The 25,299-nt window shown below is 40.2% G+C and overlaps 1 protein-coding gene across 7 annotated transcripts in view; it reads left to right on the top strand.

The window, feature by feature from the left end:
- pde4ba (phosphodiesterase 4B, cAMP-specific a) overlaps positions 1 to 25,299 on the top strand; it is a 620,756-nt gene that overhangs the window by 442,823 nt on the left and 152,634 nt on the right. For 6 of the 7 annotated variants that reach the window (XM_063064159.1, XM_063064161.1, XM_063064163.1 and 3 more), the window contains 3 exons: positions 171 to 365; positions 8,253 to 8,289; positions 11,361 to 11,431. In XM_063064159.1, the coding sequence (XP_062920229.1) occupies positions 171 to 365; positions 8,253 to 8,289; positions 11,361 to 11,431 (303 nt within the window). Of the gene's footprint in view, positions 1 to 170; positions 370 to 8,252; positions 8,290 to 11,360; positions 11,432 to 25,299 lie in introns of those variants that run through there. The other variant, XM_063064166.1, reaches the window with a different exon arrangement.

The raw sequence follows: 25,299 nt of genomic DNA on the forward strand, positions 1-25,299 counted from the left end.
TGTTAGAACTCTATTGGCTTAGAATCAAGCCATTTACCAAGTTGTTAATTGATCTTTGGTTCAAGCAAAATAAAAGAAATTTGAGCATTGTAATATGATAGATAATTTTAAAGACGGTTACAAACAAACATGTGCCAATGAAGCATTTTTGTGTGTGCATTTTCTAATAGTTTTGATGTGGAGAATGGTCCCTCTCCAGGCCGGAGTCCATTGGATCCTCAAGCCAGTCCTGGATCAGGGCTTGTATTGCACACAAATTTTCCAAGCCATAGTCAGCGCCGGGAATCCTTTCTGTATCGCTCAGACAGTGACTATGAATTGTCACCAAAGTCTATGTCCAGGAATTCATCAATTGCAAGTGAAATGTAAGTAAGTTGTAACATCTTAGCACGTTAACACTGGACAAATTTATACTGTGAAACATATTTGCAGGTCAACCATGGAAACAATATTTAAGCATTATCGAAAGCAGTAATTTTATGTCATCCGCTTTAATCAAAACTTTCCATTGAGCTTTCTAACCGCTTGGTTCTTTTTGACTGTGTAACATAACTTGATAAAGGCAAGATTACTCGTATACACTAGCAATCACCTAGTCTCACAACAGCAACCACTGATATGAAATCTTCCCTGAATAATAATCCTTCAAAGTGAAAAGACATTTGTGTTCTAATGACAATAAGGATCAATCTTCTCACCAAAGTTCAAAATTCAAATTTATTATCAAAATACATATATGTCACCTGAGGTTTATTTTCTTGCAGGCATTCACAGTAGTTAGAAAGGAATACAAGGGAATCAATGAAAAGATACACACACACACACACACACACACACACACACACACACACACACACACACACAGCCAATGTGAAAAAGAAAACACGCTGCACAACTGTTTCCAACTACGTTTTGAAAATCACGCTGTTGAGATTTACTTATACTGGCAATAATGCCCAACTAACAGCATGGTCCTCAAATCCATCATCACCACCTACTGCACCAGGCACATAGTCAAACACATTTATTGATTATTTCTGGAGTAAATGGTGCTTACAAACTTACAGTAAGAGCTGATTGAAGGGCATAGCCCATGGAATTACAATTCTATTCTCAAATGAATTGTGGAAATGTTTGAACAAATGTAATGTATGAAAGTTCACCATGATTTTAAACAGAACGAGCTTCACCCATGTATTACAGAGATATGAACTATCAATTGACAAGAGCTTATTGTGCAGCTGCAATTTTTAACTTCCTGAACAAGAATTTCAAAATAGTTAACACATCTATTCTGCTAAGTTCCTTTCTGTGGTGGACTGCTGCATTCAAATTCAGAACACTTTGGCTTCCCCACCATCACCCTATCAGACTGCAGTTATTTTAATTTTGGTTTCTGGTTTTATAAATCTTTAATCAGAAGGGTGTTTAAGGAAACTCATTGAGTTAAAAAAAAACCTCTACTGAATGATTCTTTTTATATTCATGCATTGTTCTGAAACTACCAATTCAGACTGAAGTACCCTTTCAAAGACAAGTATTTTGCCTGAATATTCATTTTTATGTGAAGCTAGAGAATTATTATGAAGCAATATTCATTCACTTATCATGCATGATCACAGAACTGTTACCATTCCATTTGTTCTAGTTTGACCAATACCCAATGAAAATATATAATGGATATGGGATTCTAGCTAATTGATTTATCTTCTCCTTTGTCATCAGGCATTATGATCAGATTTCGAACCGTACTATAAACAAAACAATACATTCAAAAGTCAACCCTGGGACTATTTTATTCTGATGAACCTATTACACAAAGAAATTAGTGACTCCAAGAAGAAACTTTGAGAGCAGTTTATCAATAAATAAGTCAAAATAAAATTAATGTTTCACTTATATTTCATTAATACTGACCAGACCACATGAGGAACTGGTAAATGATTTGAAAACACTGGCAAACAGACTGTTACTTTTCTATCTGCTGGCATTTGCACATCTCTGCTTAGCAGTTAGCAGTAATGGAAGTGGAAGCAAGCATTTTAACGTGGTGAACTGGAATGGTAACAGTGCAAGAAGCACACAAACTGTGTCTGATATTTGGACTACAAGTTTTTGCTAGTTAAGAATCATATTCTATTGCTGGATTAAGAATAAATTTACGCAAGGCTGTTGCTCATGAGCACTTTACCAGTAACTATTATGTAAAAGTGCACCTGTTGATTACCAAGTAAAGAACTGGGTTAGAATGGGAAGGTCCCACAGCCTATCATTTTCTGCATATCCAGTCGTACCTCTGATTCTCGTCTTCTAGTAATGAATGAAAGAGACTGCAAATATCCTGTGCCATAAGAACATTTCAACGTATTATTTATGAGCAGCATGAACTCAAAATCCCAACTGGTTACTATGACAAACAACAAGTTAGCCTCTGCTAATATCCATGCAACCTGACCCAGGGTGGGATAGTCCTTTCAGAATCAGAATCACGTCTATTATCACTGACGTATGTTGGGAAATTTGCTGTTTCTGTGGCAGAAGTACAGTGGAAAATGTGAAAAATTATGATAAAAATGCTAAATTGTTTGTTATCTACATCAATGATCAGGATGATAATGTTGTAAACAGGATTAATAAATTTGCTGATGACACCAAGATTGAGAATGTAGTGGAAAGTGAGGAAGACTATCAAAACTTGCAGCGGGATCTGTACCAGCTGGAAAAAATGAACTGAAAACATGGCAGATAATGCAGAGAAATGCAGGTGTTGCACTTTGGGCGGACCAACCAGGGTAGGACTTACATAGTGTGTGGTCAGGAATGGAGGAGCGCAGGAGAACAGAGAGATCTGGAAGTACAGATCTGTAAATCTTTGACAGTGGCGTCACAGGTTTATAGGGTCATAAAGAGAGCTTTTGGCACATTGGCCTTCATAAATCAAAGTACTGAGTACAGGAGATGGGATGTTATGTGGAAATTGTATACGGCATTGGTGAGGCCTGATTTGGAGTATTGTGTATAGTTTCGGTCTCCAACCTAAAGGAAAGGTGTAAATAAGATTGAAAGAGTACAGAGAAAATTTACAAGGATGTTGTCAGGACTCCTCCAAGAGGACCACAACCTTGTAGGGTTTGGAGGCTTGCGTGTCCCAGTGACCCAGAGAGCTCTGTTGGTTGGAGTCAGGGCCTTGTGCTTTGGCTCTTGGTAGGGTCAACCATACCAAATGAATCAAAGGATAGAGGCCAGACTAAGGTTCGGGAGTTCAGATCAAAATTAACAACCCCCTGACTGGTAATAAAAAATATCATGGAAACAGCAATGAAGAATCCTTCTATAGCTGTATGTGACTGTATGGACAGACAGAGGTGGAGGGCTTTCATTGCTGCCCTAAACACCAGCAGCTTAAAGGATAGTAATTAAATAAGTTGCCAGAACTTGAGAACCCAAAATATATCAAAAGATATATATACACTAGAGCGTAAAAGAATGAGCAGAGATTTGATAGAGGTATACAAAATTATGAGGGATATAGATAGGATAAATGCAAGCAGGCTTTTTCCACTGAGGTTGGGTGAAACAAGAACTAGAGGTTATGGGATAAGGGTAAAAGATGAATTGCTTAAGAGGAATATGTGGGGGAATTTCACTCAAAGAGTGGTGAAAGTATGGAATGAGCTGCCAATGGAAGCTGTGGAGGTGGGTTCAATTTCAACAATTACAAGAAAGTTGGATGGGACGGTAATGGAAGGATATATCCTGGAATGAAGTTGATGAGACTAGGCAGAGTGATAGCATGGCACAGACTAGATGGGCCAATGCACCTGTTTCTGTGCTGTACTGTTCTATGGCTCTATTATTCTATGACTCTAAATATAGCACAGAAGAGGAAGAGTGAGCTTGTATCCATTGATTCATGAATTATTCAGAAATCAGAAGGCAGAGGGGATGAAGCTGTTCCTAAAATCTTGGGTGTGCATCTTCTGGCACCTGTACCTCCTTCCTGATGGTAGTAATGAGAAGAGGGCACATCCCAGATCGTGAGGGTCCTTAATGATGGATGCTGCCTACTTGAGGTCCTGCCTTGTGAAGATAACTTCGAAGGTGGGGCGGCTTGTGCCCACAATGGAGCTGACTAAGTCCAAACCCTCAGTAGTCTTTTTTGATCTTGGATATTGGAGGCTGTGATGCAACCAGTCAGAATGCTGTCCTCAGTACATCTGTAGGAATCTGCAATTGTCTTTACTGACATATAAAATTTCCTCAAACTCATAAAGAAATACAGTTGCTGATGTGCCTTCTTTGTAATTGCATCAATGTGTTGGGCCCAGGATAGATCCTCTGATTTGCTGACACCCAAGAACTTGAAACTGCTCACCCTTTCCACTTCTGATCCCCCAATGAAAACTGGTGTATGTTATCCTGGCTTTGCCTTCCTGAAATCCATAATCAGCTCCTTGGTCTTTCTGACAATGAGTTCAAGGTTGTTGCTGCAATACCACTCATCCAGCCTATCTGTCCCACTCTAGTATGCCTCCTCATTGCATTCATACCCTTAAGACAACTTAAGGAATTGAGGCTAATAGTGATTTTGCTGTCTAACTTCATCGTAGATTGATCACTGAACTCAGGTATCTGTGCTTCACACACCATATTGCACTGATTAATCAAGTTATCGGGAAAGCAGTAGTGCAAGTCAGTTATACAACCTTTACAGCTTGATTTTCAAGTAAACCAATATTCGTCACCAATGGCCAGTAATAAATCTTTTCTAATTTTATTTACTGCCATGGTTATCTCCACTGCTTCCAGTAAGTTCCACATGATGAAATTTGAATGACTCCTTAGACCTACTTTGTGCCTGAAATGTAAATAATGTCAGAATTGAACAAGAACTGAAAGCAATGTCCAGCTGGATCAACAAGGAATTCTAAGTTTTCTTTCATGAATGCCCAGTACCAGTTAACAAACTCCAAGCTGGACTTTCAGTTACTGCAATTCCATCCAAAACATACAAAAGGAATTTCCAGAAATGACATTCAGTCACAACATAGAAAACATAGTTATGATACAGTATCAGAAACCAGTGCAAAAACACATGGTTGTGCTGTATAACATTTGTCAGTATTCCATCTTTAGTCAACATGAGGCAGCTTTAAAATGATATAAACATTTTCATAGAGTAGTGATTTTGATGAGAATAAAATCTCCAAGGCATATTACACAATCACCATTATGCCAAGAAAGGATGTAGAAAGAGAGGAATTTGGTTACAAATTTGGATTTTAAAGAGGGTATCAAAAGAGACGAGAAAGTTGAGGGAATGGAAGAATGTAATAAAGATGTATGAGTCTTGCAGCTTAAGGCCTAACCTCCCATATTCAAGAGAAAAAGGATATCAAAGAAGTCCATGGCAAGGAAGTTGTGGGGATGCCTTATGATCATATCAGTTTAGGCCAATAACAGGCCAAAGGATAGTTTGACAAGAAATGGGTGAATGGCAGGATAATTCACACTGCAGAAAGCCCATCATTTTCACCTTCCCATTCACCTTAGTGATTTATTCCAGGGTTTGAAAGTAACTTACAGTATTCAGCAATATTAAAAGAATGGTGTATATGGAGATTTATTGCTAAAACATGGAAGAATACAGCATAGTACAGGTCCTTCACCCTTGATGTTGTCCTGACCTTTTAACCTACTCTATGATCAATCTAACCCTTCCCTGCCGCACAGCTCACCATTTTTCTTTCATCCGTGTGCCTATAATGTACCTGCTTCTACCACCACCCCTGGCAGCATGTTACATGGACCCACCATTATCTGGGTAAAAACCTATCCCCTGTACTTTCCTCCAATCACCTTAAAATTACGCCCCCTCATATTTGCCATTTCCACTCTGGGAAAAAGTCTCCAGCTGTCCACTCCATCTATGCCTCTTATCATCTTGAACACCTCTCATCCTCCTTTGCTCCAAAAAGTATAACCCTAGCTCTATCCTCATAAAACCTGCTCTCTGATCCAGACAATGTCCTGGTAAATCTCCTCGGTGCCCTCTCTAAAGCTTCCACATTTTTCCTATAATGAGGCAACTAGAAACGAAAACAATATGAGGGGTGATTGATAAGTTCATGGCCTAAGGTAGAAGGAGGCAATTTTAGAAAACCTAGCAAATTTATTTTTCCTACATTTACACACTTAGTCCAGCGGTTGTGGAGCAAATGGATCCCTTCTTTGTAGAAGTCAGCGTCTTGGACCTCCAGTAGTACTCCACAGCAGGGGTGATTGATAATTTGGTGGCCTAAGGTAGAAGGAAATATTAACCTCAAACTTTCTGCATTTTCACTCAAAGAGTTGAACTGCACATGCATGTAACGAGAGCTGTATAACTCATCTCCTTCTACTTTAGGCCACGGACTTATCAATCACCCCTGCTGTGGACCACCTGGATGTCCAAGACGCTCTCATTACATGCACGTGCATTTCAACTCTTTGAGTGATAATGCAGAAAGTTTGAAGTTAATAATTCATCTCCTTCTACCTTAGACCACAAACTTATCAATCACCCCTGCTGTGGGCCACTTCTACAAAGAAGGGACCCGTATGCTCCACGACTGCTGGACTAAGTATGTACATGTAGGAGGGGACTATGTTGAAAAATAAATGTGCTAGGTTTTCTAAAATTGACTCCTCCTACCTTAGGTCACAAACACTCCTCATACTCCAATTGCGGTCTTACCAAGTTTAATAGAGCTACAACATTACCTCAGTCTCAACTAATGAAGTACAACTCTCCATGCTATCAACTTGTGCGGCAACTTTAAGGGATCTATGGATGTGGATGCTAAGATGCTTTTGTTCCTTCATGCTAATAAGAATCCTATCATCAACCTCCAAGTATTCTCTACTCTGCCTTCAATTTTGAACTTCCAAAGTATATCCCATCACACTTCTTAGATCCTCATTTCCCAAATCCAATTCCCTAAAGCCATTGCGACATCTGCACACAATAAAATTCTTGGTAACCTGGTACTAGCAGAAGTTGGGTTAATCAACTTTATTTTAGATGTTTTGCAGTGCTATAGTACATTTTTCAGTGAACCAAGTGAATTTAAAGGGAGCACAGGAAGCAAAGCCCAGTGAGTGTTAAAGGATCGCAGGACAGAACCCTGCTGAGTTTAGAGGTTGTGTGGAAAATGGGGCACTGGTTGCTTTAAAGGAAATATGGGGAATGGGTGCTAGTGTGTTCATAAAGTACAGGAATGTGAATGGTTGTTTATAAGGAATGCTGGAAGCAGAGCCCTTGTGAGTCTTCAGGGAGCATGAGAACGGGGGCCATAAAATTCTAGGATTCACACAGAAATGGAACCTAGGAATATAGCTCCATGAATGTGGTATTAGAGCCGGGTGAGTTTATTGGGAGCTTGAGAAAGAGGTTCAGGTGAGTTTATAAGTAATGTTTGGAATGGAGTCAAGGTAAGTTTATAAGCATCACAGGAAACTGGGCTCCAGTGAGTTTATAAGGACCATGGGAACAGGGCCTTGATGAGTTTAAAGGGAGCATAGGAAACAAAACCAGATGAGCCAGTGCCAAACCATTGTGATTTCTGACCAATGAGATAAAGACTTAACAGAATTTCAATTTATCTTGAAGATGTACTGCACTCCACGTAAAGACATTAAGAAATATAAACAACAGATCTTAAGTATATTTTTTGCAAATGAATTCTTAAACAAGAGAGCTCCCCACACTCTACTATTGAGGTATATATTTGGCTCTGAATGAATCTTACGGATTTTATCTCATTTATTCTAGTAGTAAATATTATTTGTTGTTTATATATGTTCTCATAACATAGTAATCAGTTAACCCATTTGAATCTATTCTTGCTCTTTCTATCTGTGATAATCTTTTGTTCTTTCTCGTTTTCCTTTTCCCAGCTTACAGTTTCCTTCCACTAACAACAAAGTTCTAAGTTTAACGGTTCAATAGCTCATGCCTCTGTCATGTCCTATTGGTTCCATTTTTCAGATCAGACATCTTTGTGTCCAAAATTCAAAGCCGCCATGTTGAAACCTATGACAAAAGTTTACACAGCAAGGAGTGATGGTGTCACTCCCATTATGAAGCACTGTGATTTGTACTTTGTATACTAATTTATTAACATTCATTCTTCGCATTCTAAACAATGTGAAAAATAATGTCAATTGCCTGGACTGAATTTATTTTGTTTTGTTTTGTTTTATCTTTTCAGACATGGAGATGACTTGATAGTTACACCGTTTGCACAGGTATATTAAATTACATTTTCTTTTCATTGTGAGTTTTCCTCCTCTTCTCCTTTTGTCTCTTATTTTCCTTCCTTGTTTTCCCTGATTCCCTGGTGTGCTCGTTTTATCCGGAAATGCACGAAAGCTAACAGCCTGTTCTTGGAACTATGTGAGTCACTCTGAAAATTGTAATCAAATATTTTAGGAGAATGGTCCACTGGGACAGCTGTTCTTGGATATTTTCCTTTGCTTTCAGTATGAAGAAACCCCATTAATCCAGCTGTACTTAAAATGTTGCTAAAAATTGTCTTGTGTTTCACTCTTTGAAAAAAATTAGTCCCATTCTTGTACAAATCACATGATACCTTATAATACCATTACGAAACAGTGTTGGGGCTTCTCTGCTAAAGTTAATGTCAGTTGTACAGGCAAACCTAGCTGGAATTTTCTGAGATCTCCTGTAACAGCTACTCTACCATCTCCCTCATTATCCTCTGTTTCCAGTATATTTTTGTGGAATTACTTTCAAAGAGTATAATGTCTGTTCAATAAGTAGGCATGTTAGTTATTTTATTTATTTTTATTTAGAGATTTAGCGTGGAGCAGGCCCCCACCCCCACCGGCCCAATAAGCCGCGTGGCCCAACAACCCACCTATTTAACACTAGCTTAATCAAAGGACAATTTACAATGACCAATTAACCTACTAACCAGTACGTCTTTGGACTATGGGAGGAAACCCATGTGGTTAGCCAGGAGGATGCAAAAACTCCTTACGGGCGGTGCTGGAATTGAACTCCAAACTCCAGAATGCCCCGAGTGGCAATAGCGTCATGTTGACAGCTATGCCACTATGGCACCCATTACGATTATATATATGTATTCTGCCACAAATGTATTAACAAGTGTGAGATCCCACCATGCAAGTCAATGGGCATCTGACATCATAAATAATCTCAATCTCAACTCATTGTGTCCTTGACAACTTTCTGGCAAGAATCACACAATATACAAAATGCTTGAGGAACTCATCAGGTCAGGCAATATCTGTGGAGGGGAATAAGCAGTGAACATTTTGTGCTGAGACCCTTCATCAGGACTGAAAGGACCGGGAGAAGGGCAGGAGCTAGAGTAAGAAGGTGGTTTTCTACCCAAGATCCACAAACCTAGTTGTCCCATTAGGCCCATTGTTTTTGCCTGCTCCTGCCCCACTGAACCTGTGTCCGCATGCTTTGACTCCATTTTGTCCCCCTTGTTCCAATGCTTCTTCCTACACCTCCGCAGAGCTCGTCAATTTTATCAACTTTGCCTCCACTTCTACACTGCCCTCAACTTTTTCTTGATCCATCTCTGACACCCCTCTGTCCTTTCTCGATCCCTCTGTCTCTGGAGACCAACTGTTTACTGACATCCTTTACAAACCCATTGACTCTCACATTTATCCTGACCACACCTCTTCCCACTATTTCTCTTGTAAAATTGCCATTCCCTCTTCTTCATTCCTGTGACTCCACTGCAACTGATAGTTTCCATTCCAAAACATTTAAGATTTTTTTAAACAAATGGGGTTTTCCTTCTACCACCATCTTTGTTGCTGCCCTCACCAGCATCTCCTCCATTTCTGACACGTCTGCCCTCACACTATCCTCCTGCTATTGTAACAGGGATAGTGTTTCCCTTACCTTTACCTATACCCACAAGCCTCTGTATCCAGCACATAATTCTCCTTAACTTCCACCTATATCCAATAGGATCCTACCATTCATACATTTTTCCCTCCACCCCCCCCCATTGCTTTCCATAGGAATCACTTACAAGGGAGTGTGACTCACTTATTCACTTGTCCCTCTCCACTGAGCTCCCTCCTCATACTTACCCTTGTGACCCTGCTAAGTACCACACCTGCCCCTACACCTCCTCTCTCACCACCACCGAGGGCCCCAAACATTCTGTCAGTCACCTATTGTATCTGAAGCTCCTGGTGTAGTGTCCACTACTGCAGTGAGCCCTGACACAGATAGGGGGAGCGCTCTGTTGAACATCTTTCCTCTGTCTGCTTCAACAGCCAGGATCTCCCAGTGGCCACCCAGTCCAATTCAACTTCTCATGCTCAGACTGACACGTCTGTCCAAGGCCTCCTCTCATGCCATGATGAGGGCAAAACTCAGGTGGAAGAACCAGTACTTCATATTCTATCTGGGTAACTTCCAACCTGATGGCATGAACATTGATTTGTCTAACCTCTGCTAATCACTCTCCCCTGTTCACTCCCACCCCCAACTTCTTACTCTTTTTCCATTCCCCATTCTGACTACTCTCTCGCCCTTCTCTTTCTCCACCCTCATGACTTCCCTTTGGTTTCCTTCCTTGCCTTTATTCTACAGTCCACTGTTCTCTCCTATCAGATTCCTTCTTCTTCAGCCCTTTACCTCTTCCACCTATCACCTCCCAGCTTCTTATATCATCACTCCCTATCCGCCCATCTTCCCCCTCACCTGGTCTCACCTATCATCTGCCAGCTTGTGCTTTTCACCCTGCCCCATCTTTTCGTTCTGGCTTCTGTCTCCTTTCATTCAAGTCCTGATGAAAGATTTTGGTTTGAAACATTGACTGCTCATTCTCCTCCATAGATGCTGCCTCTCCTGCTGAGTTCCTCCAGCACTTTTGTGTACTGTGCAAGATTTCAAATATCTGCAGAATCTCTGGTGTCTAGGAATCACACATAGGAAGGCTTCAGCAAGGACTGCTGGAAGACAACTTGTTAACAACTAAACATTTTCCAATAATGAGAGGCTGGGAAGCAATTTCCTCTTCTGATGTTTTATTTCTTCCCACGGCCTTAGTAACAATGGAATGAAATTAGTGGACTCTGGTAACACAAACATTTCAGTTCAAATTTATCCTAGTGCACTTGATTGCACCGTCTTGCCCAAAGCCTTGCTCAAATCAACTATTCTATAAATGAATGGGAGTTGAATCTAGCACTTACTTCACCTTTTAACTAAGTTTCAAATTAGGCAATTCTCTCAAAGCAGATTATCTGAAGACCATTAAAATATCTTTAAGTGAACAAACTGCTTTTATTTTTTTAAGGTACTGGCCAGCTTGCGGAGTGTGAGGAGCAATTTCTCAATACTAACAAATGTTCATGGAGCCCCAAGCAAGTAAGTTCATCATAAAAGTTAAATAATGGGGAATTCTAACCTGCAGGAGCATGTCGGTGGCATGATGACTCATGTTTGCACTGGGCTGTGTCTGCTGTTTAGGTCCCAGCTCAGTTGTTTTCTTTTAGTGTTTTTGTGGATTTCTGGGGATAGTTTTGGGGATAAACAAGGTTTTAGGGACATAGATATGAGGTAATTAGGGACATCTGTGGGCTAGGCTCCGATGTCCGACAGACCAGCGTGGACAAAGGCTGATGGCTCCCTCGCGGTCAACCAGTTGTTGGCAGGACCTGGAGTCAGAATTCTGTGCAGGCAAGAGGAAAGAGGTCTGATGCCCCCTAGGTTCACAAATCAGCGAGACTGGAGTTCGAAACCTAGTGCTGAGTGATCAGCAATTCCTGAGGTCGATGCCAAGGATTGTCCGGAGGATTGAATCAGAAGTCCAGAATTCGAAGCCCGTTGGCTGGACTCCAGGGCCTGAAAATCAGAGTAGAGTACACTAGAGTAGTTGAAAGCGCAATGTCCACATGACCATGTTTAAATCCTTGTCTACTGGAGGCTGAAGAATATGGATTGTCTTGGGATTAGAGGACTGTGTATGGCATGGGTGGGATGGAGGAATGGGGTGCTTGTTTTTCTATTTCTGTTTTGTTGCTTGTTGTATTTGATGTTGTTCAGCAGAGTATCATGGGCATGCTATGTTAGCGCCACACTTGCGGGCCGTTCCCAGCATCCCCTTGGGTGTGTTGGTTGTAAACACAAACAATGCATTTCACTGTATGTTTCAATGTACATGTTATAAATAAACGAATCTTGAATTTTGAATGATGGAAGTGTATGACTGGATCACATTCTGCTGTAGTGCATCTGTTTCTGGATTTGATGATGGTGTATGTACATCCAGCAAGTCACTTAATTGTGAACCTGGCTGGCTCATGTTGCACAAGTAATATTAAGAGCTGAGGCTTCATAATTGTAAATCCAAATACTGCAGAACCTGAAAATCTGAAATAAAAGCAGAAAGTAATAAAATTGTACCTGTAATACTCAGCTGGTCAAGCACATCCCATCTTTGACCTGAACTGTTAACTCCATTTAAGACCACAAGACCATAAGATATACAAGCAGAAGTAGGCCATTCAGCCCATCGAGTCTGCTCTGCCATTCAATCATGGGCTGATCCAATTTTTCCAGTCATCCCCACTCCCTTGCCTTCTCCCCATACCTTTTGATGCCCTGGCTAATCAAGAACCTATCTATCTCTGCCTTAAATACACCCAATGACTTGGCATCCACAGCTGCTCATGGCAACAAATTCCTCAGATTTACCACCCTCTGACTAAAGTAATTTCTCCATATCTCTGTTCTAAATAGTCATCCTTCAATCCCAAAGTTGTGCCCTCTTGTCCTAGACTCCCCTACCATGGGAAATAACTTTGCCATATCTAACCTGTTCAGGCCTTTTAACATTTGGAATGTTTCTATGAGATCCCCCCCCTCATTCTCCTGAACTCCAGGGAATACAACCCATGAGCTGCCAGACATTCCTCATACGGTAACACTTTTGTTCCTGGAATCATTCTTGTGAATCTTCCCTGAATCCTCTCCAATGTCAGTATATCCTTTCTAAAATAAGGAGCCCAAAACTGCACACAATACTCCAAGTGTGGTCTCACGAGTGCCTTACAGAGCCTCAACATCACATCCCTACTCTTATATTCTATACCTCTAGAAATGAATGCCAACATTGCATTCACCTTCTTCACCACTGACTCAACCTGGAGGTTAACCTTTAGGGTATCTTGCACAAGGGCTCCCATGTCCCTTTGCATCTCTGCATTTTGAGTTCTCTCCCCACCAAAGTGCATGAGCATACACTTTCCAACATATTTCATTTGCCACTTCCTTGCCCATTCCCCTTAACTATCCAAGTCTACAGACTTTCTGATTCCTCAACACTACCTGCCTCACCTCTCATCTTTGTATCATTGGCAAATTTAGCCACAGATCCATTTATACGCAGTCCAAATCATTGACATACATCGTAAAAAGCAGCTATCCCAACACCGACCCCTGTGGAACTCCACTGGTAACGAGCAGCCAACCAGAATAGGATCCCTTTAATCCCTCTCTCTGTTTTCTGCTGACCAGCCAATGCTCCACCCATGCTAGTAACTTCCCTGTAATTCCATGGGCTCTTATGTTGCTAAGCAGCCTCGTATGCAGCACTTTGTCAAAGAGCTTCAGAAAATCCAAGTATACCACATCCACTGCAAATACTTTGTCTATCCTACGTGTAATTTCCTCAAAAAATTGCAGTAGTTTAGTCAAGCAGCTTTTTCCTTTCAGGAAACCATGCTGGCTTTGTCCTATCTTGTCCTTGGTGTCAAGGTCTCTAAGGATCTAACTTGGTCCCAACGTATTGATGTAGTTATGAAGAAAACAAGATAGCGGCTATGCTTTATTAGGAGTTTGAAGAGATTTGCATGTCAACAAGTACACTCAAATCTTCTTTAATTGTACAGTGGAGAGCATTCTGACAGGCTGCATCACTGTCTGGTATGGAGGGGCAACTGCACAGGACCAAAAGAAGCTGCAGAAGGTTGTAAATCTAGTCAGCTCCATCTTGGGCACTAGCCTACAAAGTACCAGGACATCTTTAGGGAGCAGTGTCTCAGAAAGGCAGCGTCCATTATTAAGGACCTCTAGCACCCAGGACATGCCCTTTACTCGCTGTTACCATCAGGTAGGAGATACAGAAGCCTCACACACTCAGTGATTAAGGAACAGCTTCTTCCCCTCTGCCATCTGATTCCTAAATGGACATTGAAGCTTTGGACACTACCTCACTTTGTTTAATATGCAGTATTTCTGTTTTTGCACATTCTTTTAAATCTATTCAATATACGTGTTTGATTTACTTGCTTATTTATTATTAAGTTTTATTTTATTTATTATTTTTTTCTCTCTCTCTCTGCTAGGTTATGTATCACATTGAACTGCTGCTACTAAGTTAACAAATTTCACGTCACATGCTGGTGATAATAAACCTGATTCTGATTCTGATGTGCCTCTAGGTGCTCCATAATCTCATCCCTAACAATTGATTCCAACAACTTCCCAACCACTGATGTCAGGCTAACAGGTCTATGGTTTCCTTTCAGCTGCTTCCCACCCGTAAAAAAGCTTTCAGTATCTTCTTTGATATTAGTCACCAGCTTCCTTTCATAATTTATCTTTTCCTTCCTAATGACCTTCTTAGTTTCCTTCTGCAAGTTTTTAAAAGCATCCCAATCTTTTATCTTCCCACAGCTTTGGCTTCCTTCTATGCCCTCTCTTTTCCTTTTACTTTGGCTCTGATATCACTTGTCAGCCATGGTAGTGGCCTTCCTCCATTCAAAAATGTCGTCTTATTTGGAATATATCTGTCTTGCACTGTCCTCATTTTTTGCAGAAGCTCCAGCTATTGCTGCTCTGCTGTCCTTCCTGCTAGTGTCACTTTCCAGTCAACCTTGGCCAGTTCCCCTCTCATGCCATTGTAATTTCCTTTATTCCACTGAAATACCGACACATTGGAATTTACTCAAATTTAAAAGTGAACTTGATTATACTATGATCACTGTTCCCTAAGGGTTCCTTAACCTTAAGCTCTGTTATCACCTCCGGATCATTGCGCAACACCCAATTCAACACAGCCAATCCCCTAGTAGGCTCAACAACAAGCTGCCCTAAAAAGCCATCCCTTAGACATTCTACAAATTCTCTCTCTTGAGGTCCAGTACTGGCCTGGTTTGCCCAATCTACTTTCATGTTAAAATCCCCAAAGATTATCATGACATTGCCCTTCTGACATACCTTTTCTATATCCTGCTGTAATATGTAATCTACATCCTGGCTGCTGTTTGGAGGCCTGTATACAACTGCCATTAGGGTCCTTTTATCCTTGTCATTTTTTAACTCAACCCCTTGAGATGCTACACCTTCCAATCCTATGTCATCCCTTTCTAATGATATAATATTATTTCTTATACACAGGGCCACACCACTCCCTTTGCCTACTAACCTGTCTTTCCAATACACCATATATCCTTGGACATTCAGCTCCCAATGGCAGCAAAACTTTAACCAAGTTTCAGAGATGGCCACAACGTCATACTTGCCAATCTGTAGCTGAATTTCAAGCTCATCCATTTGCCTTTTCATCAGACACTGTTTGACTTTCAGATGGTTTCCAGCATTTTCTTTTTTTTTGTTTAGCGGTTCTTTGCTGTAGTGGTCCAGCATTTGGCTTGGGGGCAGGGAGGTGCAGAGAGAAAGGGAGTTTGGATAACTTTCAGACTTCAAAAGATCAAAATCAAGAATTTACTGATTGTATGCCGAGAGATTGTCATGATTATCATCCTCGAGCAAGGGTAATGAACCTTTTCAAAAATTCTTATTACCACATTTAATTGCATCTGTGAAAACATATCTGCATCTAATTACTAAAATTTAGCCCTAATATTTACATGATTACCACTGATTTCTGAGAGCTCAGAAGACCGAATAGAAAATAAGGCCAAGTTTAATTTCTTCTGTGGCCAGCGCATTTCATCAACCTAATGAGACCTTAAAAATGTAAGATTAGGATCAGATTAGGATTAGGTTTGAATTTGATGAAGTGATATTGACTATTTCCCTCCACTGATACTACTTCACTTGCTGAACTCGTCCAGCTTTTGTGTTTGTTGCTCAAGTTTTCCACAATCTGTAGAATCCTTTGAGTCTAGAATTAGGATCTGAATGTCTTTGTGAACTCATCAAAAGGGCAGATCATTACCCTCCATGGTGGAGATGATGTAGTGCAGTAGAATCAGCACCTTTTTAGGGGTGTGCATAGAAGGGATGTCACAAGAAGCATCATCAATGTCACAGGATTTGCAGGCAGAGCTTCAGCTTTCTTGGAGGAGCAGTCCTTCAGCCACATGACACTGCCATGAGCGGACCCACTGTTCATTGACCTTGATAGACATGTACTTCCTCTGGTTGTGACAGTAACCATGCCCATCTCATCTTTTAAAAGCTTGCAGTCATGGCCAACAAAATACCCAGGATTGTCCAGCCAGTTATATTAAACATATACAGTAAAGCTATAAAGCGTTCTTAAGTGAGTTGATTACCATGGCTGAAGATTATTTGAACTTACTATGATATCAATACCCAAAGTGAGGTGTGAGTCAATTCTCTTTAATAAGTAAGTCTAACACAATATGTTAGGAAGGCAAATCAACATTTATTTGAAATAAAATGAAGTAAATGCACAGCTATGAAAAAATAAACATCTCCAATGATTTCAAACATCCTCAAATGATAGTTTTATACCAGTTGTTAGAATCTAAACTCATCCTTTTCAGATGTGGTTACATAGAACTGATCTAAATGACTCAGTCAACAAAATTGACACATCTTGATGTTGGGAAGGAGGATCAGAAGCCTGAAGGCACACACTCAGGAACAACTTCTTCCCCTCTGCCATCCAATTTCTAAATGAACATTGAACTCATAAACACTACCTCACTACTTTTTTTTTGAACAACTTATTTTACCTTAACTATTTAGTAGGCATATAGTATATATTCTTAATTCATTTTTTAATTTATATTTATTTCATTGTACTGCTGCTGTAAAGTTACCAGATTCCAAGACATATGCCAGTGATATTAAACTTGATTCTGGCTCTGATCGTATTCCTTAATGACAATGGCACTTTACAAAGTTCCTGTTCCACCTAAACCAACAGTCTTGACTGACTTCTGACCAGAAAGTTCCACTGTACGCTACAGTCATAAGTTTTCTTGCAGAAGTGAAATCAAATTACATTACATTGGGGTCCTAGATCTATTTGAAAACCTATTTGATGATAGTTGTCTAATTCTCGTTAAAGTGCAACACATTCTCCATCATCCAAACCACAAGCTTGGACCACATTGGTAATAGAAACTGTTCTTCCTGTTTCTTCATGTCTCTTTATGTGCAGCTATTTGTTTTCCAAAATTAAGGCTCTTTTCACACCCCACACAATAGTTACGGCCCACGGAGGTCAGCATGTTAAACCCATGGCCACTTTAGGTGAGAGCTAGACCCACTCTATCAAGAGACAGTCTCATCCCCTCACTCCTCAGACCCGCAAATTATTTTCCTACATATGAGATTTTGGATCCCTTTTGATTGCTGCCCTTTGAATCTTGAATACTACATCTAGAAGTATATCCAGACCTCAACCACGCAGTTCCGCTAACTGCATTACAGGAAAGATGTGGAAGCTTTAGAAAGATGTAAAAGAGTTCACAAGGATGTAGTGTGGATTAGGGAGTATCAATTATAAAGAGAGATGATTGTAATCTCTAGAGCATCAAAGGCTGAGGGAGAAACTGATTAAAGTACATTAAGTCATGATGGGTTGATAACTAGTCTTTTGTTCCCGCTGTGGAAGTGTCAATTACTATAGGGAACTGTTTTAATGCAAGAGGAGTAAAATGTAAAGAGGATTTATAAAACAAGTTTTTGTTTGACACAGAGTGGTAGGTACCTGTGATGGAACCTGATATGACAGCAAACAGGTGTTTCGGTCCCATGAACTGAAAGAGAGTTGAAGGAACCGCACATGGAGCAGGCAGATGTGCAGTGTGAAGTTGGCATCGTGGTCGGCATACATGTGAGGGGATGAAGGGCCTGTTCCTGCACTGTACTGCTTTCCTGTTCTATGTTCTTATAGACGTGAGAAATATGAGAGCCTTCTGAATTCATCCTTCTCTTGGATCAATGCTACATAATACGACAACACTACTGCAGATCAGATTGGTGAATTTGGCCATGTGCTGCAAGGGCTACAGTTCAGCCATCCTGATCACTGACTATTTGCATTAGTAGAGTGCTGCTGTAAATACAGTGAATATTGTTGGGTTACATCATAGTTTGACGAAACATAGAGCCCTAAAGTAAAAATTGGTTGATGCTTTTGATATAAAAATCCCTAATTCTAACCGGCTTAATAAACTTGCTGGCTTTATCGTGCACAATATCCAAGCTAATCCCTTCAATCATGTTAATATTAGGGGTGATAAATTTAATGTGAAAGGCACCCAAAGCAAGAATTGTCAATAGTTGTATGTATGCAAGTGCATGACTGCCCTCTTTAGAGGTTTTGCAATGTAGCCAAGTGCTGCTTCCAGGTGTGAATGCTTAGCCATCTGGACCAAAAATGGGAAGTTCCCCTCTCTGCAAGTTGAGCAGTGAGTGTTGAGGCAACACAAAGTTACATACCGTTCCTGAGGCAAGTTTTCTCAGAGCGAAGCTGATTTTGACTTCTGACTATGAAAGCAATGGAAACACATCTGTGATTAAGTTTTTCTATCCTGGGGAGGGGATACAGATGTAAGCGAGGGCTCTTTTGCAGAAAGATTGCTTATATAGTCATTACACCATCAGCAGTGTATATAAAGAGTGTTTTCCTGTGAAGTTTAAGTGGAGAGGTTTCATTCCTCATCCTTTAAATGTCCTTCTTATAATTTCCACTCATTTCTGATCAGATGAATGTAGAACCATTTTTGTTCTTACAGGTTTCTAATGAATATGATTTAGGAGCACGAGCAGCTCACCCAACCCCTAGGTCTTCTCTGCCATCTAATGAGATCATGGCTGAACTAATAGTAACTTGAATTCTGTATTTCCATTTACCTGCAGTAACCTTTCTCCTCCCTACTTATAAAGTATTTGACCACTTTTCCCTTAAAAAATTTTCAAAGACTTTCCTTCCCCCACCTTTAAGGAAAAGAGCTCCAAGTATACACAACTGAAAGAAAAAAATAATTACATCTCCTTCTTAAGTGGATGATGCTTTATTTTTAAACAATTATCCCCAATCATAGATTTCTCCATAACAAGAAACATCCTGTCAGGACCTTTCAGGTCCCTTTATGGTCTATATTTTCCAGCCATTGCAGACCCTGCCTGCCCAACCCTTCCCAAATGAAGAACCACTCATTCCAGATATTAGAATCTCAGAATAATTTCAAATCACTGGTATATCTCATGAAGTTTGCTGTTCTGCGATAGCTGTTCATTGCAATACATAGTAATTTTTAAAAACTGTAAATTACAAAAATAAACGTATATAATAAGTTAGATAAATAATGCAAAAAGAGAGCAAAAAAAGAAAAATGAAGAAAAAATAGTGAGGTAGGGTACATGGGTTCATGGCTTATTCAGAAATCTGATGGCAGAGGGGAAGAAGCTGTCCTGAAACATTGAGTGTGTGACTTCAGGCTCCTGTACCTCCTCCTTGATGGTAGCAATGAAAAGATTTGTCGGGTAAAGCTTCTCTGAAGTACATCCACTGCAATAATTCCTGAAATAACCAGACCAGTCATTACAGATGTGATCTCAGCAAGGCTTTTTATAATTTTCATGCTTTTGTTATGTTGCCCTGGCAATTAAAAACAACATTTTTGCTAGTCTTCCCAATTAATTGATCTACCTATATACTAGTCTTTTGTGAATCATGCATACTCCTAGATCCCACTATAAGTACCTGTAAAAATTCTGCAGTTCTTTACCATATAGATAAAATGATTTTTTAAAATTTTCCTGAAGCCACATTGCAACACCTCTGTTCATCCACTTAATCCAGATTCCTTGTAGCCACCTTCAGTCAAACTCAGCATTTATTGTCATGTGCATATGTCCGTTTGCAGAGGTCTAGTGAAAAACTGGCCTGCAGCTCTATCACAGTCAAATAGCTTCATATGAATAGTATTCACAAGGGAAACATAAATTAAGCACTATTTTACAAGAAATGAATTGAATTGAATCAAATTGAAATGAACACAATTAGAACTAAGTGGTCATGGTGTTGCTGTACTCTAGTGATTAAGTTGTGTTGGTTGGTTCAAGAACCATGTGTTGGGTGGAATTAGTTGTTCTTGAACCTGGTGGTGTAGGACTACAGGATTCTGTACAGCTTCTCTGCTAACTGTTTGTCAACTTATTTAGGTATTATTAGCAAATTTAGCAAAACTATTACATTCTATGCCTTCATCTGAAATATTTATATTGATTGTGAAAGTTCAGACCCCAGCAATGATCCCCATACCCTGTCACTTATGATAGCTTGCCAATCAGCAAAAGGTCTTCTTTTGGCTGCTGTCTGCTCTATTTCTCGCAATAACTTTTGATAAGGCTTCTTATCAAATAACTTCTGTTAATCTAAGTGTTGTAGATCCACCAGTTCCACTTTATGGGTAGCATGTATTTTTTCCCTCAAAGACACCAATATCTTGGCCAAAGCTGATTTCCCTTTGATAAAACCATGTTAATTTTGCTTGATTACCATGAACATTTCCATATGTGCTGATTTATCTTTAATAATTGTGTTTAATATTTTCCCAGTGACAGAATTAAGCTAATAACCTGAAGCTTCCTGTTGCCTGTCTCTCTTCCTGTCTTCTGGCATTTGATGCGCTGTAACTGAAACCTTGAGTACATGCAGTGACTGGGCTCCAATTTTCAATCTGTTTGTCTTTTGTCAAGAGGTATTGTAACACTTTGTTACACCATGCAGGACAAATGTATGTAGTCCTTTAAATATTATTGCAATTTGAGTTTTCAGCATTAGTAAAAGCTTTCTGCACAACAGAACTCAAGTAGATTGAAAATGAGATCCCAATCACTAGACCCAGAAGTGGTTTCAGCCACCACCTTACTGTGAATGAACAGTCCTAATGCCAGAGCAGTAGAAAGTCCTGCCAAAGTAAATTGTGGACATAGCATGCAAATATTGACATCATTAGGTTCTCTGAATGCCAGGGTTCTTAGAGCACACTAAGTTTCACAACAAAACAAAATCCTTACTAATGAATTTAGGCATTTTGAATGTAGAAGGTTAAACAACGATGTCCTCATTTTAATTAAATAAAAACTTGGAAGGAATCACCTGGTTAGCTAATCTTGTGAATAAAGTGTGTTGCTGTACTGTAGGGATCAGATATGTCTACCAGGGAATTATTGAGCAATTAAAAATCACTGTTACATGAACTGGATAAAGAGTGTTCTGGGGCGGGGGGAGTGGTATTGGAATAAGCTTCCAATTACAATCCCTTGTTACTCAGACTGGAAAGAATACATTTTTGGCAAGATTGGAAATAAGCATGGTTTTTTACAACCACCTGGGGTAGAACTGTCAAGGCTCCCGAATAAATTAAAATGTGGATGTGGAACTAAAAGTCTGCCAGTAAATTGAAAACTGTACTGTTGAAGTCAGAATTTTAATTGAATCCAGGGGTGTGTATAAGAATAAGTAATCCAGACCTATCTTTTTCCCATGAAATAGTTAGCTTGAAGTCAAGCAGAATACAAATCAAAATACTAGAACATCCTGAGTCAAGACCCATTTCTTTTTGCAGAAAAGCATATTTGCTGTAGATAGCTACTAGAGGGCGTACTTCACCATATTGTGATGAATTTTTGAGGAACATACAAACAAAAGCGAGTGCTATTTCTAATATGTTTAATTGGATTAAAATTGGTTTAACCTGAGTTACTTTACCTACTATGTTTTAAAATAATTTACTTCTTTGATGTGAAACGTAATGAATATTTTGAAATTAGTGTCTAACCTAAAGGATCAATTGTCTCCTTATGTATCACAGCCCCTTGTGGAGGGTTTCCCTGTATTCTTTGTGAATCTCTATCACTTCATTGAAATAAGCGTGTAGGATTCTCAGTGTAGATTGGCCATATGCTCAGACTGGAATACGCTGCAGGTGTTTGTTAGTATAGCTGATGGAGCCAAAAACTGATGGTGAGGTGAGAGGCATCAAAATTTGCACCATTTTGTAGCAGTTGTCTTTAATATTTTCATTTTGCTACTGGGTTAAAAATGAGTTTAATAGCCCTAGGAGAGAGGAAAAGCACTCCTTTTATTGAGAAAAATCTGAATTGTGTTTCCTCATCCAGTAGCACGTACATCGACTTTGATGAAGTGCTTTGAGAGGTTGGTGATGAAACATATCAACTCTTGCCTGAAGAGCAACTTGGATCCACTCCAGTTTACCTACTGTACTGTCACAATAAATCAACAGCAGATACCATTTGACTCAACCCTGGAGCACCTGTACAATGAAGATGCATACATCAGAATGCTCTTCGTTGACTACAACTTAACTTTCAACTCTATCATCCCATCAAAACTCATCATTAAGCACCAAGATCGGGTCCTCGATACTTTCCTGTACAAATGGATCCTCAATTTCCTCATAGACAGACTCCAATCAAAACAGATTAGCAACAACATATCCTCTACATTCACCATCAGCACAGGTGTACCACAGGGCTATGTGCTTCACTCCCCTGCTCGACTCGCTTAACATCTATGATTGTGTGACTAAACACAAGCCCGGTGCTGTATTTAAGTTTGCTGACAACACCACTGCTGTCTGCCAAACAAAAGCTGGTAACAAATTAACATATAGAAAAGAGATTGAAAATCTGATTGGTGCCGTAACACCAACCTCTCACTCAATGTCAGCAAAACAAAAGAGCTGATTATTGACTACAGGAAGCAGAAGCAGAAGATCCATGAGCCAGTCTTCTTCAGGGAAACAGAGGTGGAGAGGGTCAGTAACTTTAATTTCCTTGACACTATCATATCAGAGGATCTGTCCTGGAATCAGCACGTATGTGCCATTACAAAGAAGGCATGAGAACACCACTACTTTCTTCGAAGTTTGAGCAGATTTGAAATGTCTTCTATAGATGTACAGGGGGAAGTATCCTGACTCACTCAGTCTGGTATGGAAACACCGATGCCCAAGAATGGAAAAGCCTACAAAAAAGCGGTGGATGCTGCTCAATCCATCTACAAGAAGAGCTGCCACAAGAAGACAGTATTCATCGTCAAGGACCCACCATCCAGGCCATGCTGTCTTCTCACTACTACCTTGGGCCTGAAGGTCAGGAGCCATAGGCCCACACCACCAGCTTCAGGAACTGTTATCACCAGTTAGTAATGATCTTTCAAGAATCACTAAATTCTGGAATAGTTCAGGAGGATTGGAAAATTGAAAGTGTCACTCTGTTCTTAAAGAAGGGAGGAGGCCAGTTAGCCTGACATCAGCGGTTGGGAAGATGATGTTGGAGTCCGTTATTAAGGATAAGATTTTGGGGTATTTGGGGCATATGATATTATAGGTCAAAGTCAGCATGATTTCCTTAAGGGGAAGTCTTTCCTGACAAATCTTTTAGAAATCATTGAGGAAATAACAGGCAGGATAGATACAGGAGAGTCAGTGGATATTATTTACTTGGATTTTCAGAAGGCCTTTGACAAGGTGCTGCACATGAAACTGATTAATGAGAGGCCATTACAGGTATTACAGGAAAGATACCATCATGGATAGTGGATTGGCTGACTGGCAGGAGTGGGAGTAAAGGAGGCCTGTTCTGGTTGGCTGCTGGTGATGGGGGTTGGGTGTTGGGACCACTTCTTTTCACGTTATATGTCTATGATTTGGATGACAGAATTCATAGCTTTTTGACCATGGTTGTGGATGATACAAAGACAGGTAGTGTTAGGGAAGCAGAGAATCTGCGGAAGGACTTAGACAGATTGGAAGAATGAGCTAAAGAAATGGCAGATGGAATATAGTATAGGGAAGTGTCTAGTCATGCACTGTGGTAGAAGGAACAAAGGCATTAAATAGTTGAAAGGAGAAAATTTAAAAATCTGAGCTGCAAATGGACTTGGGAGTCCTTCTGCAGGGTTTCCTAAAGGTTAACTTGCAGACTGAGTCGGTGGTAAGAAAAGCGAATGCAATGTCGGCATTCATTTCAAAAGGATTAGAATATAATGCAAGGATGTAATGCTGAGGCTTTATAAAGTATTGGTCAGGCCGCACTTGGGAGTATTGTGAGAAGTTTTGGGCCCCTTAACAGTAAAAAGATGTGCTGCTGTTGGAGGGGGTCCTGAGGAGGTTCAAGAGAATGATTCCAGGAATGAAAGTGTTAATGTGTGAGGATCATTTGATGGCTCGGAGCCGGTACTCACTGCATTGGATGATGCCTGGTTAGCTCCATCATGGGCACTAGCCTCCGAAGCATCTAGGACGTCGTCAGAAAGGATGCATCCATCAGTAAGGTCCACCATCACCTAAGACACACCTTTTTCTCGTTGCTACTATCAGGAAGGAGGTACAGGAGCCTGAAGGCAGACATTCAACGATTCAGGAACAGCATCTTCCCCTTGCCAGATTTCTGAATGGACATTGTACCCATGAACACTACCAACACTACCTCACTACTTTTTTTTTGCTCTACTTATTTAATTTAACTATTGTGTGTGTGTGTGTGTGTGTGTGTGTTTCACTGTAATTCACAGTTTTATTATGTATTGCTATGTATTGCTGCTGCATAACAGAAAATTTCATGCCATACGCCAGTGGTATTAAACCTGATTCTGATTCCGAGCTTAGAAGACTGAGGAGGGAATCTCATTGAAACCTATTGAGTATTGAAAAGCCTAGATAGAGTGGATGTGGAGAGGATGTTTCCTGTAGTGAGTGAGTCTAGAGCCAGAGGTTACAGCCTCAGAATAGAGGGATGTCCACTTAGAACAGAGGTGAGGAGGAATTTCTTTAGCCAGGGGGTAGTGAGTTTGTGGAACTCATTTCCAGGGACAGCTGTATAGGCCAATTCATCAACTTTATTTAAAGTGGAGGTTAATAGGTTCTTGATTAGTCAGGGAGTCAAAGGTTATAGGGAGAAAGCAGGAGAATGGGGCTGAGAGGAATAATAAATCAGCCATGATGGAAAACCAGATCAGACTCGATGGTCTG

Source organism: Mobula hypostoma, chromosome 12 (genome assembly GCF_963921235.1).
Source record: "Mobula hypostoma chromosome 12, sMobHyp1.1, whole genome shotgun sequence".
Classification (NCBI taxonomy): domain Eukaryota; kingdom Metazoa; phylum Chordata; class Chondrichthyes; order Myliobatiformes; family Myliobatidae; genus Mobula; species Mobula hypostoma.